Source organism: Microtus oregoni, unplaced genomic scaffold (genome assembly GCF_018167655.1).
Source record: "Microtus oregoni isolate MIOR12 unplaced genomic scaffold, Mior012 000008F_ref0000371, whole genome shotgun sequence".
NCBI classification, from domain to species: Eukaryota; Metazoa; Chordata; class Mammalia; order Rodentia; family Cricetidae; genus Microtus; species Microtus oregoni.
Window position 1 is genome coordinate 53947140 of NW_024543067.1, and position 15415 is coordinate 53962554.

Genomic DNA, 15415 nt, shown 5'->3' on the forward strand with positions numbered 1-15415 from the left:
CCTAGTGAAATAATGAGTTTGCTAGGCTTGTTCAGTGTCTGACAGGAATATAGAATACATGGATGTTGCTGTATTACTAAGAAGCCCTGGCCATGGTCAATGGCTCAGTAAAGTCCCATCATTGAGAAGCTCTCAGTTCTACATAGAGTATGCTTTTCATCAAAGACCATTTACTGGTGACAAAGTCTTGAGTCAGAGCTTTGTAAATACTGTGAGCTTATTGAATATCAGCAGCTTCACCCTTCGCACAAGGAGAGAATTATTCAGTTCAGAGGAGATAATATAAAAACAGTGGTTATTTCCTGTTTGGAGTACAATAGATCTTTAAACTGTGATTCTTTAATTTATGAAGATCACGGTCCTTGAAAAGTGCTAAAATATTTGTTTGGATATATAGGCTGAGAAATCATTATACTAGTTAATTCATTCAGTCAATCTGAATAAAACTATTGATACTAGAGTTATATAATTTTGATTTATTATAACATTTTATGATCATCAAATGTTTCTAACATTGACTCTCATGGACATGCTATGTTTTTGTATTTTTGATTCATTCTTTGTAGCATGTGTATGATTAAATTTGTGAAAAATAACTTGAAATCTACTCATATAGACATACTTTGGTAGACATAAGAATGTTTCTTAAAAACACAGAATCAGTTGTGTAAAACCCAGACCTAAAATGCACTTAAATACAAAGCCAACATGGAATCGTAAGTTCAAGATACAAAGCATCATTTGAGAATTCTTTTCTAGTTATCAGCTTAGTCTGTTGGAGAACAAAACAGAGAATAACCTGGCTTTACTTTCTATTTATTCCATCTGCACATGTGTGTGGTGTTTATAAGAATGTGTGCACACACATATTGCGTATATGCATGTGGGTGTCTGAGTTTCTTTCCGTCACTATCCACTTACAAAGTGAGTTTGGATCTTTCAATTGATAGCCAAGTTCATCAATTTAGCTACTATAGATAGCCAGCTTGCTCTAAGGATACCCTGTCTCTTCCTTCTGAGTGCTGCAGTTACAGACAGATTATGGTACCCACCTATGGATACTGTTATGTGAATTCTCAGGTTGATCTTCATTTCTCAATCTTACATAACAAGTTCTTTAGTGCTTATTCTTTGATGTAGAAAATTAAATATTTTACTATTGATATTAAAACTGTATTTAATAAAATTTATTACTAAAAATTATTGGATATGACATAATTTTTTAAATTCACCATAGTAAGTCAATTAGTGGTAAAATAATGTTAAAGCTTATTTAACAGTTACTGATTGTCTGTGGCATAAAAATCTTTGTTAAAAATGTATACAGAGTCTGGGTATATTTCCTATCTCTTCTTGCATCACTGTTTCTTCACTCATTTATCTTGAATTTCTAAATATATACTTCGGAAAACTCTGTTCTAAAATCTGGTAAAAACTTCATAAAATCATATTAAATCACATTTTTATTGTATTTTTTGTTCTTTTGATGACTAATTTCTTGAGTTCTTTGTATATTTTGGATATCAGACCTCTTTCTGAAGTATGGTTAGTTAAGATCTTTTCCTATTCTGTAGGCTGTCACTTTGTTTTGTTTACTGTGTCCTTTGCTTTAGAGAAGCTTCTCAGTTTCAGGAGGTCCCATGTGTTAATTGTTTGTCTCAGAGCTTGTGCTTCTGGAATTATATTTAGGAAGTGGTCTCCTGTGCCAATGCGTTCAAAGGTACTTCCCGTATTTTCTTCTATATGGTTCAGTGTGGCTGGATTTATGTTGATATCTTTGATCCATTTAGACTTGAGTTTTGTGCATGGTGATAGATATGGATCTATTTTCATTCGTTAACACATTGACATCCAGTTATGCCAGCACCATTTATTAAATATGCTTTCCTTTTTTCATTCTATATTTTTTGCATCTTTGTGAAAAATCAGGTGTTTGAAGATGTGTGGATTACTATTTGGGTCTTCAGTTCAGTTACATTAGTCCTTCTGTCTGTTTTTATGCCAATACCAGGCTATTTTCAGTACGTCAGCTCTGTAACTGTAATTCTTACTTGAGCACTGTTTTTACTGTATGTAATTTTAATATATTAAAATTAAAGCTTCCTTTTTAATTAGACAAAAATGGAAATGCTGTGGAACTATCTTTGTGCACTGTAAATAAGTTTTTTTGTTTTGTTTTTATTTATTTATTTATTTTGTTGTTGTTGTTAACAAAAACATGATAGGCTAATGCCTAGGCAGGATTTGCGGGGCAGAGAGAATTCTGAGAAGAAGAATGGAGTCTGGGGAGTCTGAAGAGAAGCAGGAAGAAGCATGATGAGTATGCTGTGTTGAAAGAAGACACTGCCACATTGCAAAGAATAAATAAAAATATGGGTTAATTTAAAATGTGTTAGATACTAACAAGCCTGAGCTCTCGCTCCAGCTTGTAAAATTAATGACAAGTGTCTGAGTGGTTGTTTGCAAGTGGCTCTTGGGACACAGAGAAACATCACCTACCCATTTTTTGACTTTCTTATCTTTTATCAGTCCAAGGAGTCAGGGCACTACTGCCCAACCGGAATGCCTTTGGCACTATTGCCCAACCGGAATGCCTTTACCACGTGATGCTTTTCTCTTTCCCATTGAATCTTTCCAATATGATTTCATGAAATACAATATACATGTGTCATAGTCTTTTCAGTCATCAAAAATTCTTTTTCCTTCTTAAAAATTCATAATGAAATGCAAACACCTACTACACTTATTGTATAAGGTAATTTTAAATTAAAAGTTTTACATTAAAGTATATTAAACACATTAATTTTTACCCAATATTTTTACCATGTTTTTTCTTAAGTATACCTCCATGTATGTGTGAAAATGATGAAGTCATGTTTTCTTGATATGAGTGCTCATAAGTATCAATTTATCTTGGGATTTAATTTTATTCTATTGTGTGTAAAGTTTACTCTAAACAATAGAAGACAAAATATCATGAAGTAAAGGTCCATTCCATTTTTATATATTTTTAAAGTAGAAAGGTCTAAAAATCAATTTCCATTTTTTAATGGTATATGTGTAATCAATACATTAAGCGAATTGCCCATCAATTGAAGCATGTAAAAAGTCATGATACATCTTAAACAATGTAGGCTTAATTACTTAAGTCATAAATAGTATTGTAATTATTTTATTTGTTTGAAAATGGATGAAACTGGAGATCATCATGCTAAACCAAATAAGCTAATTATATATAGTAAGTGTTATATGTATTCTTTTATATGTGAGATCTATTCTGAGATACAAAATGGGTACTAATAGAGTTGTAGAAGAGAAAAGGAATGGAAATATGTTAAATAAAGAGATTATTATGAGAAGAATATGTTCAAAGTTAATTAAAGGCAACCCTTAGTATAATTCATATATAATAAAATTACGAAAGTTGAGCATAACAAAATTTAATTCAACTATATACAGATTTTTTTAACTACAACTAGTTTAGACAATAGTTTCATGCCACTGAAAATTTTAATGATATAAATTATATGTTCATCTTTTTAAGTCTATGCCCAGTGGACTAGACAATCCCTGGTGAAAAGTTTATGCCTGCTGTGACAAATTGGGATTTAAACATAGACTTTTTTTTTTCTCTTCCTTGTTGATCTCCATAGAGTGTACCTTAAGGGATATCTGTTCCTGGATTTCTAATCAGGTCCAAAAGAATTAAAAGCAGGCCATGTTCTTTATTGATATAGTGGCTCTGGAGGGATGTCTGTGGCTTTTCTTTACTGCGTTTGGGAAAATTACTAGCTAAAAGCATTATGCACATCTCACGGTGACATCTGTAACCTTCAGGTTGTGAGAACTGTGCTATGACACTTTTGTCATGCAGAATGTTATGATATTTGTCCACTTTTGATGCCAGTTCTACCTTCAGGATAGTGGTGGTGTGACACATATAGAGGTCTATTCGGAAACAAGAAAGAGTGAGTTCATTTTTTATTTATGTCTCCAATTCCTCTTGTGAATAGAAAGGAGAATAATTATTGCACTGAATGTCAATAACAACAAATCGGTAGGGCAGGATTCAAACTCTACTGTCTGCCCGCTTGTGTTTTTTTCTCTTTGTTGTGTTGGCTTCCTCTTCAGTTTAATAGTAAGACATGCAGAAGAGATCCAGGTACCACATGAAATACAAAGCTTTCTTAGTGTGTGTGGAGTGTTTATTCTGTTTTAAACAAAATACTAATGTACTATGTATATAAATAGTTTATGTATTATAAAAGTATTATGTGGGTATTAAAAATATCACTAATGAAACCCTCACCCATATTAGTTACTATTTTCTCTTGCATGCTTTTACAGACTTTTGAAAGTAAACCTTTTTCCATCTTCTGTGAATCTAGGATAGAGTAGAAAAAAATGTGAAGGGACATGGAGGAATATAATTAGTGAAAATATTAAGCTACTGTGGATAGTCTTCATATGCTATATCAATTGTTAACTTCATAGAGTCTTATAATAAGTACCATGGAATCTTACAGACTGTAAGTAATTTCTTTTCATAAGGAGTATCTGTGTGAATGATGTCCTACAGAAATTCTCTTGTTTATTATGGAAGAACTAGATTGTCTAATGCAACTAATGGATGGGAATTGATAAACCAGAAGAGGGCATGTATTTTGTATGATATATCACATCACCTAAGTTTATCAATGTTTAAAGTTTATGAGGCATCATGCATAATGTAGGCTTAATTACTTAAATAATAACCAGTATTGCAAATATATTGTTTGAATATGGATGGAACTGGAGATCATCATGTTAGACAAAATAAGTTAATTATATAAGATAGGTGTTATATGCATGTGTGGTGTATGCAAGATAAGCATTCAGGTCTGACAATCTATGTCCATAGGCTGAGGCATGGGTAGAAGGATATTATTGTAATAACAAGATTATAAAGATAAAATAGGCAAGAGTAATTCAAATTTGCCATTATTTGAGAGTATGGTAATATATTCATGTGACAAAGAAGAACTTTGTCAATTTTTCCAAATTCCGATACTGTTGAAAACCTGGAAACAGAGCTGGTTTGTTCACTATTAAAATTTTCTTCACTCCTAGATTTTCAATGATAAGCATGCTGGCTGAAAATGGCTCCTTGGTGATTGAATTTGTTCTTGCTGGTTTGACAGATCGTCCAGAACTCCAACTGCCTCTCTTTTATGTGTTTCTTATAATCTACATTGTCACAGTGATTGGAAACTTTGGCTTGATCACCCTGATTGGCCTCAATCCTCACCTGCACACTCCAATGTACTATTTCCTCGTCAACCTCTCCTTCATTGATCTCTGCTACTCTTCTGTCTTCAGTCCCAAAATGCTGATGAACTTTGTCTGTGAGAAGAATATGATCTCTTATGTAGGATGCATGACTCAGCTGTTTCTCTTTCTCTTTTTTGTCATCTCTGAATGCTACATGTTGACCTCAATGGCCTATGATCGCTATATGGCCATATGTAACCCATTGCTATATAAAGTCACCATGTCCCCTCAGGTCTGTTCTGTGATATCTTTCTCTGCTTATGGGATGGGGTTTGCTGGAGCCTCTGCCCACACAGGATGCATGCTCAGACTGACTTTCTGCAATGCGAATGTCATCAACCATTACTTGTGTGACATTCTGCCCCTCCTTCAACTTTCTTGCACCAGCACCTATGTCAATGAGGTCGTAGTTCTCATAGTTGTAGGTATTAACATCACAGTTCCCAGTCTTACCATTCTCATTTCCTACATTTTTATCCTGGCCAGCATTTTAAACATCAAATCCACAAAAGGAAGATCAAAAGCCTTCAGTACCTGTAGCTCTCACATCATGGCAATTTCTCTTTTCTTTGGATCAGCAGCATTCATGTATCTTAAATATTCTTCTGGATCTATCGAACAAGGAAAAATATCTTCAGTTTTCTACACTAATGTTGGGCCCATGCTCAATCCCCTGATTTACAGTTTTAGGAACAAGGACGTCAAGGTGGCATTAAGAAAATCAATGATTAGGTTTCAGAAGAGAAACATATTTTAATAAGAAACAATCTTTCTGTATGAATTTGGAAGATTAAATTTTGGGGGATTGTTTTTGTTTGTGAATGAGGATTTACCTATTATTATATGTGTAATTTTGTAGACTTGATTTTGCAATATTTTATTTGGATAATTTCATTTTTGTTTCTGTAACTCTGGCAAATCTAATAGGAACTCCGAATAATTGGTAACATTTTTATGAAGAAATAAGTACACAGGCTTTTTTTTATTGCTATTTCTTATTCTAGGCAATTGGCTATTTCTCACCTATAAAACACAACAAATTTTAGGTTACTAAACATTGAAACCTTTCATATCTAAAACTAAAAATGACAAACAATGGGTGCTTTCTCATTTTATAGTAGAAATATGGTTATGATAGTGTTGGGAAGCTGGGTAGGAGATGACAATAAGGTTTTTGATTTGTATAGTTTCAATCAAGAATATTGTATTTGAACTCATTGCTTCTCATTTAGACTCTGTTTAATCATTTTTATATTTTAAATTTATATAGCAATAGATTTTGCAGTTCATGCTAAAAAGACATTGCAGTTATGTCAGATGATGTGTATTTTCTTCAATTTAATCACCACACATTAGATATCTATGTAATTATCATTGTTATTCATAAGCAAAATATGTATAATTTTACTTTTCATTTACAAATAAAATCAGAAAAACTCATTATTTGCATACATAATTCTTAATTAATATAGATTGCAAGAAAAATAAGAACTTTGTCATGGACATTTAAGAACAAGGCCTGAATATATATGTTTTACTTAAAGTCATATTTTAATAAAAATAAAAATGACTTGTATTTTTGGGGATATTTTAAAATTTGGCTGTTTTTATACTTATTTAGAAATTTTAAGTGTGTTTGAAGAGTAGAGGTCCACAAGTAGGTGTTACTATCATCTTCCCAAGTCGTTCAAAGCAAACTACATTCAATGTCAGGTAATCCAGACTAGATGGGACATGCACTTCTAAGGATTTTCTAGTTTGCACCTCCCACAGGTACACTGAGATTGTAGGTATGTGAACACTAAGTCCAGATATGTGTGGGTTCTGAAGATTCAGTCTAAGTCATTAGGCTCTGGTGGCAAACACTTCAACATACTAAGCCATCTCCCTGTCCCCAAAATTGAATACTTTTATTAATATGCTATATGCTGAATATATCTTATTCTCTAATTTTTGCCATAAAAGTAATATGATCTTTAAAAGTTTATAAGACATAAGTAGGCAGGTCAGAAAATTATTTAAAAATATGTAATAACAATTTTAATTGCAATTTCTTTTTTATTGTTTTTACTGAGCTATACATTTTTCTCTGTTACCCTCTGTTCCTCCCCTCTCTTTCTACCCTCACCCGGGGCCCCATGCTACCAATTTGCTCAGGAGGTCTTGTCTTTTTCCCAATTCTATTTAGGTCCATGTATGTCTCTCTTAGGGTCCTCTTTGTTGTCTAGGTTCTTTGGGGTTGTGGATTGTAGGTTGGTTTTCTTTTGCTTTATGTCTAAAAGCCATTTATGAGTGAGTACATATCATATGATATTTTTCTTTCTGGGTCTGGTTTACCTCACTCAATATGGTTCTCTCTAGATCTGTACATTTGCCTGCAAATTTCAAACTGTCATTATTTTTTAATCACTGAGTAGTACTCCATTATGTAAATGTCCGACATTTTCTTTATCCATTCTTCAGTTGATGGGCATCTAAGTTTGTTTCCTGGTTTGGGCTATTACAAAAAATGCTGCTATAAACATAACTGTGCACATGTCCTTGTGGTATGATTGAGCTACCTTTTGGGTATATGTCCCAAATTGGCATTGCTGGGTCTTGTGGTACAATTTTTTTTCTTTATTTTCTGAGAAATCACCATATTGATTTCCAAAGTGAATGTGGAAGTTTGCACTCTCTTCAGCAATGCAGGAGGGTTCTCCTTGCCCCACATCCTCTCCAGCATAACCTGTCATTAGTGTTTTGGATCTTTGCCATTCTGATAGGTGCAGAATGGAATCTCAGAGTTGTCTTAATTTGTGTTTTTCTGATGGCTAAGGATGTTCAGCATTTCCTTAAGTGTCTTTTAGTCATTTGAGATTTGTCAGTTGAGAATTCTTTGTTTAGGTTTGTACCCTATTATTTTGGATTGAATTATTTTTTTTTCATTTGATGTCAAGTTTCTTGAGATCTTTGTATATTTTGGAGATCAGTCCTCTGTCAGATGTGTGGTTAGTGAAGATATTTTCTCACTCTATAGGCTGTCGTTTTGTCTTGTTTTACTGGGGAGTCAAAAGCTTTTAAAATTAATTTTCAGCCAGCATACAAAATTTATTTCACTGTAACACTGTTATGTATATACATATGCATATATAAATATATATATATATATATATGTGTGTGTGTGTGTGTGTGTGTGTGTGTGTCATGGATCCTGCTTATATCCAGGATCATTCATTTCCTTTCTACCATTCCCTTTTCCCCCTTCCTCTAAATATCTCCTTAAGTGTTCATATCACATATGTATATATTATGTATATATATATATGTATATATGCATATGTGAATATATGTATATACAAAAGTTATAATTAATTATTTATTATTTATATGAAATAGTGACATTTTGTCATTGTGCCCTCATCATGTTGTACACTATTTCTTTGTAAATTTATTAATCTCCTGTCATATTTTTTTCTCTAACTTCATGTTTTATTATATATTATATGTTAACCACTATTTACTAATTAATCTATAAATAAATAATTGAATTAGTGTTTAATATTAAATAAATAATGCACATTTAAAACCTAGATTCTCTATTTAAATTCTGGCTTGGATAATTTAAAACAGTTATCTGCAATTCCATTTATTTTCCTTCAGTTGACATAGGTTAATTTTTATTTTGTTTATTTTTTATTTTTTCAATGCTTATCATGTCTTTTCTTTTTTTATTAATTTTTATTGAGCTTTACATTTTTCTCTGCTCCCTTCCCTGCCTCTCCCCTCCACTTCCACCCTCTTCCAAAGTCCCCATGCTCCCAAATTACTCAGAAGATCTTATCATTTTCTACTTCCCATGTAGATTAGATTTATGTATGTTTCTCTTGGGTTACTCATTGTTGTCTAATTTCTTTGGGATTGTGATTTGTGGGCTAGTTTTCTTTGCTTTATGCTTAAAAATACTTATGAGTGAGTTCATGTGATATTTGTCTTTCTGTGTCTGGATTACCTCACTCAAAATGATGTTTTCTAGCTCCATCCATTTTCCTGCAAAATTCAAGATATTGTTATTTTTTCTGCTGTATAGTACTCAATTGTGTAAAACTGAATAAAACACAGTAACTTTTTAAAAAAATTATTTAACCTTTATTTTCTTTTTTTTTTAATTTATTTTTTGCTGAAAAAATTTCCGCCTCCTCCCCGCCTCCCATTTCTCTCCCCCTCCCCCCAACTCCTCTCCCCCTCTCCCCACTTCATTCCCCCTCCCTCTCGAGTCTGAAGAGCAGTCCAGATTCCCTGCCCTGTGGGAAGTTCAAAGTCCTTCCCCCTCAATCCAGGTCCAGAAAGGTGAGGATCCAAACAGGCTAGGCTCCCACAAAGCCAGTTCATGCAGTAGGATCGAAACATAGTGCCATTGTACTTGGCTTCTCATCAGCCCTCATTGTCCGCCATGTCTCTGAAAACACAGTAACATATATGTCACATTTTACTTTTTTATAAGTTTGTATCTGAACAAGCTTTATTTTGATTTTATTTTAGATTTTGAAGTTATCATACAAGATAATGTTTCATTATGACATTCTGATAAATATATAGAGTTGTATTTTGGTTTTCATCAATGCTTGTTACCATTTCTTGACAAGTCACCCAAACCCACTGCTTTAACTTCTCTCCTCAAAGATCCTTCTTTTACTTTGCTTTTAATAATCTTCCTTGGGCAGTTGAGGATAGGGAACCTGAAATGACCCTATCCTAGAGCAATACTGACGAATATCTTGCATATCATCATAGAACCTTCATCTGGTGATGGATGGAGATAGAGACAGAGACCCACACTGGAGCACTGGACTGAGTTCCCAAGGTCCCAATGAGGAGCAGAAGGAGGGAGAACATGAGCAAAGAAGTCGGGACCACAAGGGATGCACCCACCCACTGAGACAGTGGAGCTGATCTATTGAGAGCTCACCAAGACCAGCTGGACTGGGACTGAAAAAGCATGGGATAAAACTGGACCCTCTGAACATGGCGAACAATGAGGGCTGATGAGACGCCAAGGACAATGGCACGGGGGTTTGATCCTACGTAATGTGATGGCTTTGTGGGAGCCTAGCCAGTTTGGGTGTTCACCTTCCTAGATATGGACGGAGGGGGGAGGTCCTAGGTCTTACCATAGGGCAGAAAACCCTGACTGCTCTTTGGACTGGAGAGGGAGGGGGAAAGGAGTTGGGGGAGGGGGAGAAGGGTGTGAGGAGGGGGAGTAGGGTGGGAGGAGGGGGAGGGAAATGGGAGGCTGGGAGGAGGTGGAAACTTGTTTTTTTTCTCCTTTTCTCAATAAAATAAAAAATAAAAATAAATAATCTAGATTTCTCATATTCCTCTTTCTCTGCAGACTCACTGCTTTTTCTTTAATTATTTTCTTGGCATATAGTGATAAGATTCACATAGACGTTTTATTCATGTAATAATTCTATCACTCTTATTTCCTGTGTCCTTCCTTTTCTCCCCCCAACTTTTCCCAGATAAGCTTCCTTCTATCAAGTTGTACAAATATGTGTGTATATTATATGATCTTGAATCTAAAAGCAAGAAAAAACATTAATTTTTTTCTAGATATTTTCCTGCTATGATAATTTTCAGTACATTTAATTCCTGTCAATAAAACAATTTCTTTATGTTTTATGGTTATATAAACTTATCTGTATATAATTTATGATACATATCATTAGATATGTGACCATCAACTATAATTTTATTTATATGTGTCATCATAAATTTTAGGTAAGACAAGAAATTTCTTGCTCAATTAGTTACCATCCTGCACACATCTGAGGCACTCAAGTCTTTGAGGACCCAATAATAATAGGAAGTACCTCCAGACTTCGTCTTGATTCTAATTGCTTAACACATACACAAAAACAGAGAAAGTGTTTGAAGTAGCTTCTTCAAAGCCTGACATCTGAAAATGTATGTAGCATGGTAGGACTCAATTGAGCTCTTACTTTCCTGTCCTGAGCAACTAGTAGACGTCTGCAGAGCTTTCCTCACTTAAGTAGATTCCTTTCTTTGCATAACCAGGCTCTCTCCTGGACACACTTAGCTTTTAAGTCTACCTTCCTACAGTTACCACTGCATAAAACTGTGTTGACCTAATATTCTGACTTGGCTGTGTTTAGCAAGAGAACTGGGGTTTGGGGAAGCAGATACAGCATTGGTGTCTGTACAAATGAACTTTTCCTTATACTTTCAAAACGTACTAAGTTTTAGTCACCTTGTTGGAGAGATGCCACTGTGGATGTCAATTAGTTTTCTAGAGCTTCATAGTTGTCTGTCTGTATAGCAGTGAAACACAAGGCAGAGAGCCAGCTTCATGACACACTTGACTCATCTTCATGAATATATCCCACAGCTTTGTCTGACTCTTGGGCAGCTGTCCAACTTTATGCTTCTTTGTGGCTTGGGTTCTCAGGTCCCAGGAGTGTGTCATTTTTAATCAGTGGGATCCACCTGCAATTGGAGACGGGTATCCCTTTAAATCATGGATATTATCATCATGTAATTGTTACTGCTTGATAATCCTACTAGAGGAGTCAATGTTTCATGAAATCCTAAAACTGGATTCATTACTCGCAAGTTAGAGGCTTGTTGTATAGGTAGACTTTCCCATGTTTTTATTCTTAGGCCTCCTTGTTTATTTTTTGATGAGGTCTACTTCTCCAATATCTCCTAGAAAGGAGTCTATGTTATCAGAGTAGTTCTGGAATGACTTACTTGTGTTTTGTTCTGTCAATTATATTTCTATAATATTTCAGGTGTTTTATTTTAACTATTGTTGTGATTACAGTTGTTCTTTCTCTCTGGAATAGACTATTTTTTTTCTTAACCTAGCCCTTCTTCTTCATACCATCACAGGGAGGTAACTTTTGAAGGTTTTTTTTTTAATTTAATTTTTTTCATTTTATATACCAGTTCCAGTTCCCACTTTCTCCCCTTATCCTGCCCCCCCACATGCTCCTATCTCAAACCCATACACTCCTCAAGCATGGTAAGGCCTTTCCTACAGTAATCTTTGAAGTTTCCAGGAAGAAGATGCACCACCATGAGTTAAATTTTGATTACAAACTGCTCAAGATGATTCCAACTTGACTAGCTGAGATGGTGCACCTTCTTACAAATTTCTGCTCAGAACTTCAAATAACAACTTCAGAAAAACTACTACAGAAAATCTGCAATTATACCACACAGTAATCTTGAAATTTAACCACTATTTTAGTTTTTAATTGATCCGATAGAAATAGCATCACCCCATGACAGCTGGAAGTAATTCTAGAAAATGACATCCTTTCTCTCAACAAAGTTTGTCCTCTGGGTTAGGGATATTTATTGGGGTTGGTTATAGGGTATAGGGTACTGGGTAGAAATAAATTAAGCTCAGAGATTTCTCTTGAAAAAAGGTGGGAATAGATGGGATGGGATAATAGGTGGATTAGTATTAGCTTACTCACACTGATAATAATAGAGAGTAATAGCGAGATTACTTATGAGCTATTATTTATAGACAACTTACATTGGCATAGATTCTTGTATATTGATACAAATTCAAATCATAATTGTCATATTGAATATGCTCCTTTTTCTGTTTATAACATTTGTGCACATATACAAAGTTATTTTGTCATATTATGTGCACACGTGTTTCTACCTCTGCTTAAGATATGTTGTATATCAATGAAATTTTAGGATATATTTGTCATGATGCACTAAAATTTTCTACCTCTGATTAAGATACTAATATATTGTTTACATTTTTTAAGTCACTGTCCTCATTTTCTGCACATTTGTTTAAAGATTGTTTAAATATTTAATATGAAGCCTTAGTCTTTAAGCCATATATGTATTAAGAATTACAGGTCAATAGTCATCCATGTTTGTCATACTTATAGATAGACTGGTCAGGTTCTTTAGATGCATAGAGATTGTATTCCACATGGAGAGGTAATCTTTCAACACTCCTAAGAGATTTAGAATATGACATTTAAAGGACTTAGGATTCTATTGACATGAAACACAATTGCTCCTGGCAGCACCAATCTATTCCCAAGAGAATGCTGGGCACTGAAGACACTCCACATGGAACTTGCTTTCTTCTTGGCAAAACTGGCCTTTGGCCAAAGAACTGACCATATCTCAACTCCTGACAAGATGCACAGTGTCCAAACTAGACAAGCAGGATACAAACAAAAAGACTGCCTAATCTTGCCAAGAGAGAATAAGATAGTTTTTCAATTTTTTCTGCCTTAAGAGTGGTTTGTTAGATATTCTAGGCATTAGCCAGAGTTGTTTGTCCCAACATTGCAAATGAGATTTTGGGTGATTACCAAGGTAGCCGGTTGTCTCTGTCTTTTCTTGCACCTTTTGGAAGTTGCTTGATTGAACTTCCTGTTTGTTCAACTAATAGTCTTTCCCTTCTCAGGTCTTTGATGTAGTTGAAGACAAGATAGTCATAGTAACTTTCCTCTCATGACTTAGCCAAGACAGTTTTAAGACTTAGACTCTATTGAAGGAGAGAGGGGACCTACTTTTGGTCCTGGCCACCTGGCTCGTTTATACCCAAAATAACCACACAGAAATTGTATTAATTAAATCACTGAATTCCAGCACTTGGGAGGCAGAGACAGGTGGATTTCTGTGAGTTATAGGCCAGCCTGGTCTACAAGACCTAGTTCCAGGACAGGCTCCAAAGCAACACAGAAACCCTGTCTCAAAAAACAAAACCACTTAAGGCCAAGCCCATACCCAGTAGTATATAAAAAACTCAAAATTGACCTTAAACTTGTATAAATAAATCAAGATTTATACCAACGCAAATTATTTATATCTATATCAAGACTCCTTAGAATAGGATAAGTATTGAAACATTTAGCATATGTTTCTTTTTTGATGTAGGTCATGCATATTTTAATTCTAGTCTTTATGTATGTATGTTTTTACTTCTTCTTTTCCCTGGACAATAATTGACATTTGTTCTTATTGCATATAGTTTTGTATTAGGCTTGGCAATTTCTTATTCAAACAAAAAGGGGAGGTGTTTTGGGCACTCTTTCAGCTAATATCCATTAAGACAGCAGTCACTTTGGGCATGATCTTATGTACTATTAATGCAGATGAAAAGCATGCATGGGTCTCTTGACTGCTAGATTTGGTTCCAGTTCCCAGTACATGCAGAAGACTGTAGATAAATACTCTTTCTGTGAGTTTATCTCCAAATTAATAAACTTTTGTTATATTCCATTCTGGGCTATTGTAGAACTCTTTTGTAAGCCAACACCATACAGGCTCCCCAATTGTGAGGCTAGAGTCTGTGAGCTCCCAGTCACAGACACTTCTAGTCAGCTCTTTCTATGCTTTTACCAATCATAATCTTGAACCCTTTGCTCATATGATAAATCCTCCCTCTCTTCAGCTGAACTGCAGGAACTCAGCCCAATGCTTGACTGTGGTTCACTGCATCTGCTTTCATCATTTACTTGATGTAGGTTCTAAGAAAATAATTAGAATAGTCAATCAGATTATAGGGGTAGGCCATTTCAGACACTCCCTCCATTATTTCTAGGAGTCTTAGCTAGGGTAATAATTGTGGATTCCTGGGAATTTTCCTAGCACCTGGTTTCTCCCTGCCCCATAATAGCTCCCTCTATCAAGATATCTCTTTTATTGCTTTTCCTTTCTGTCTCACTACCAATCTTAAGCCCTCAGGTTCCCATCCCCCATTCACTCTCTTTTACTCTCCTCCATGTTTATCCAGTAGATTGTAATTATTTCCCTTTCCTGAGGCCCTCCAAGAGTATCCCTGTTAGGGTACATTTTATACATAGGTTCTCTGGGGTTGTAGCCCTGTCATCCTTTGCTTTATGTCTAATATCCACTTATAAGTGATTATTTACTATGTTCACTTCTCTGGGTCTGGTTTAACTTACTCCTGGTGGTTTTCTTTAGTTCTATCTATTATTTGGCAAATTTCAAGATATCATTATTTTTAACTGCTAAGTAATATTCCATTGTGTAAATATACCACATTTTCTTTATCCATTCTTTGGTTGAGGGATATCTAAGTTAATTTTAGGTT

At 34.6% G+C, this 15415-nt stretch overlaps 1 protein-coding gene across 1 annotated transcript; it reads left to right on the top strand.

Annotated features, from left to right (window-relative positions):
* Positions 1-5092: 5092 nt before the first annotated feature.
* On the top strand, positions 5093-6067 carry LOC121451658 (olfactory receptor 147). Its single transcript, XM_041657356.1, has one exon. The coding sequence runs from the start codon at positions 5117-5119 to the stop codon at positions 6065-6067; it is 951 nt and encodes a 316-aa protein (XP_041513290.1). The 5' UTR covers positions 5093-5116.
* Positions 6068-15415: the final 9348 nt, after the last annotated feature.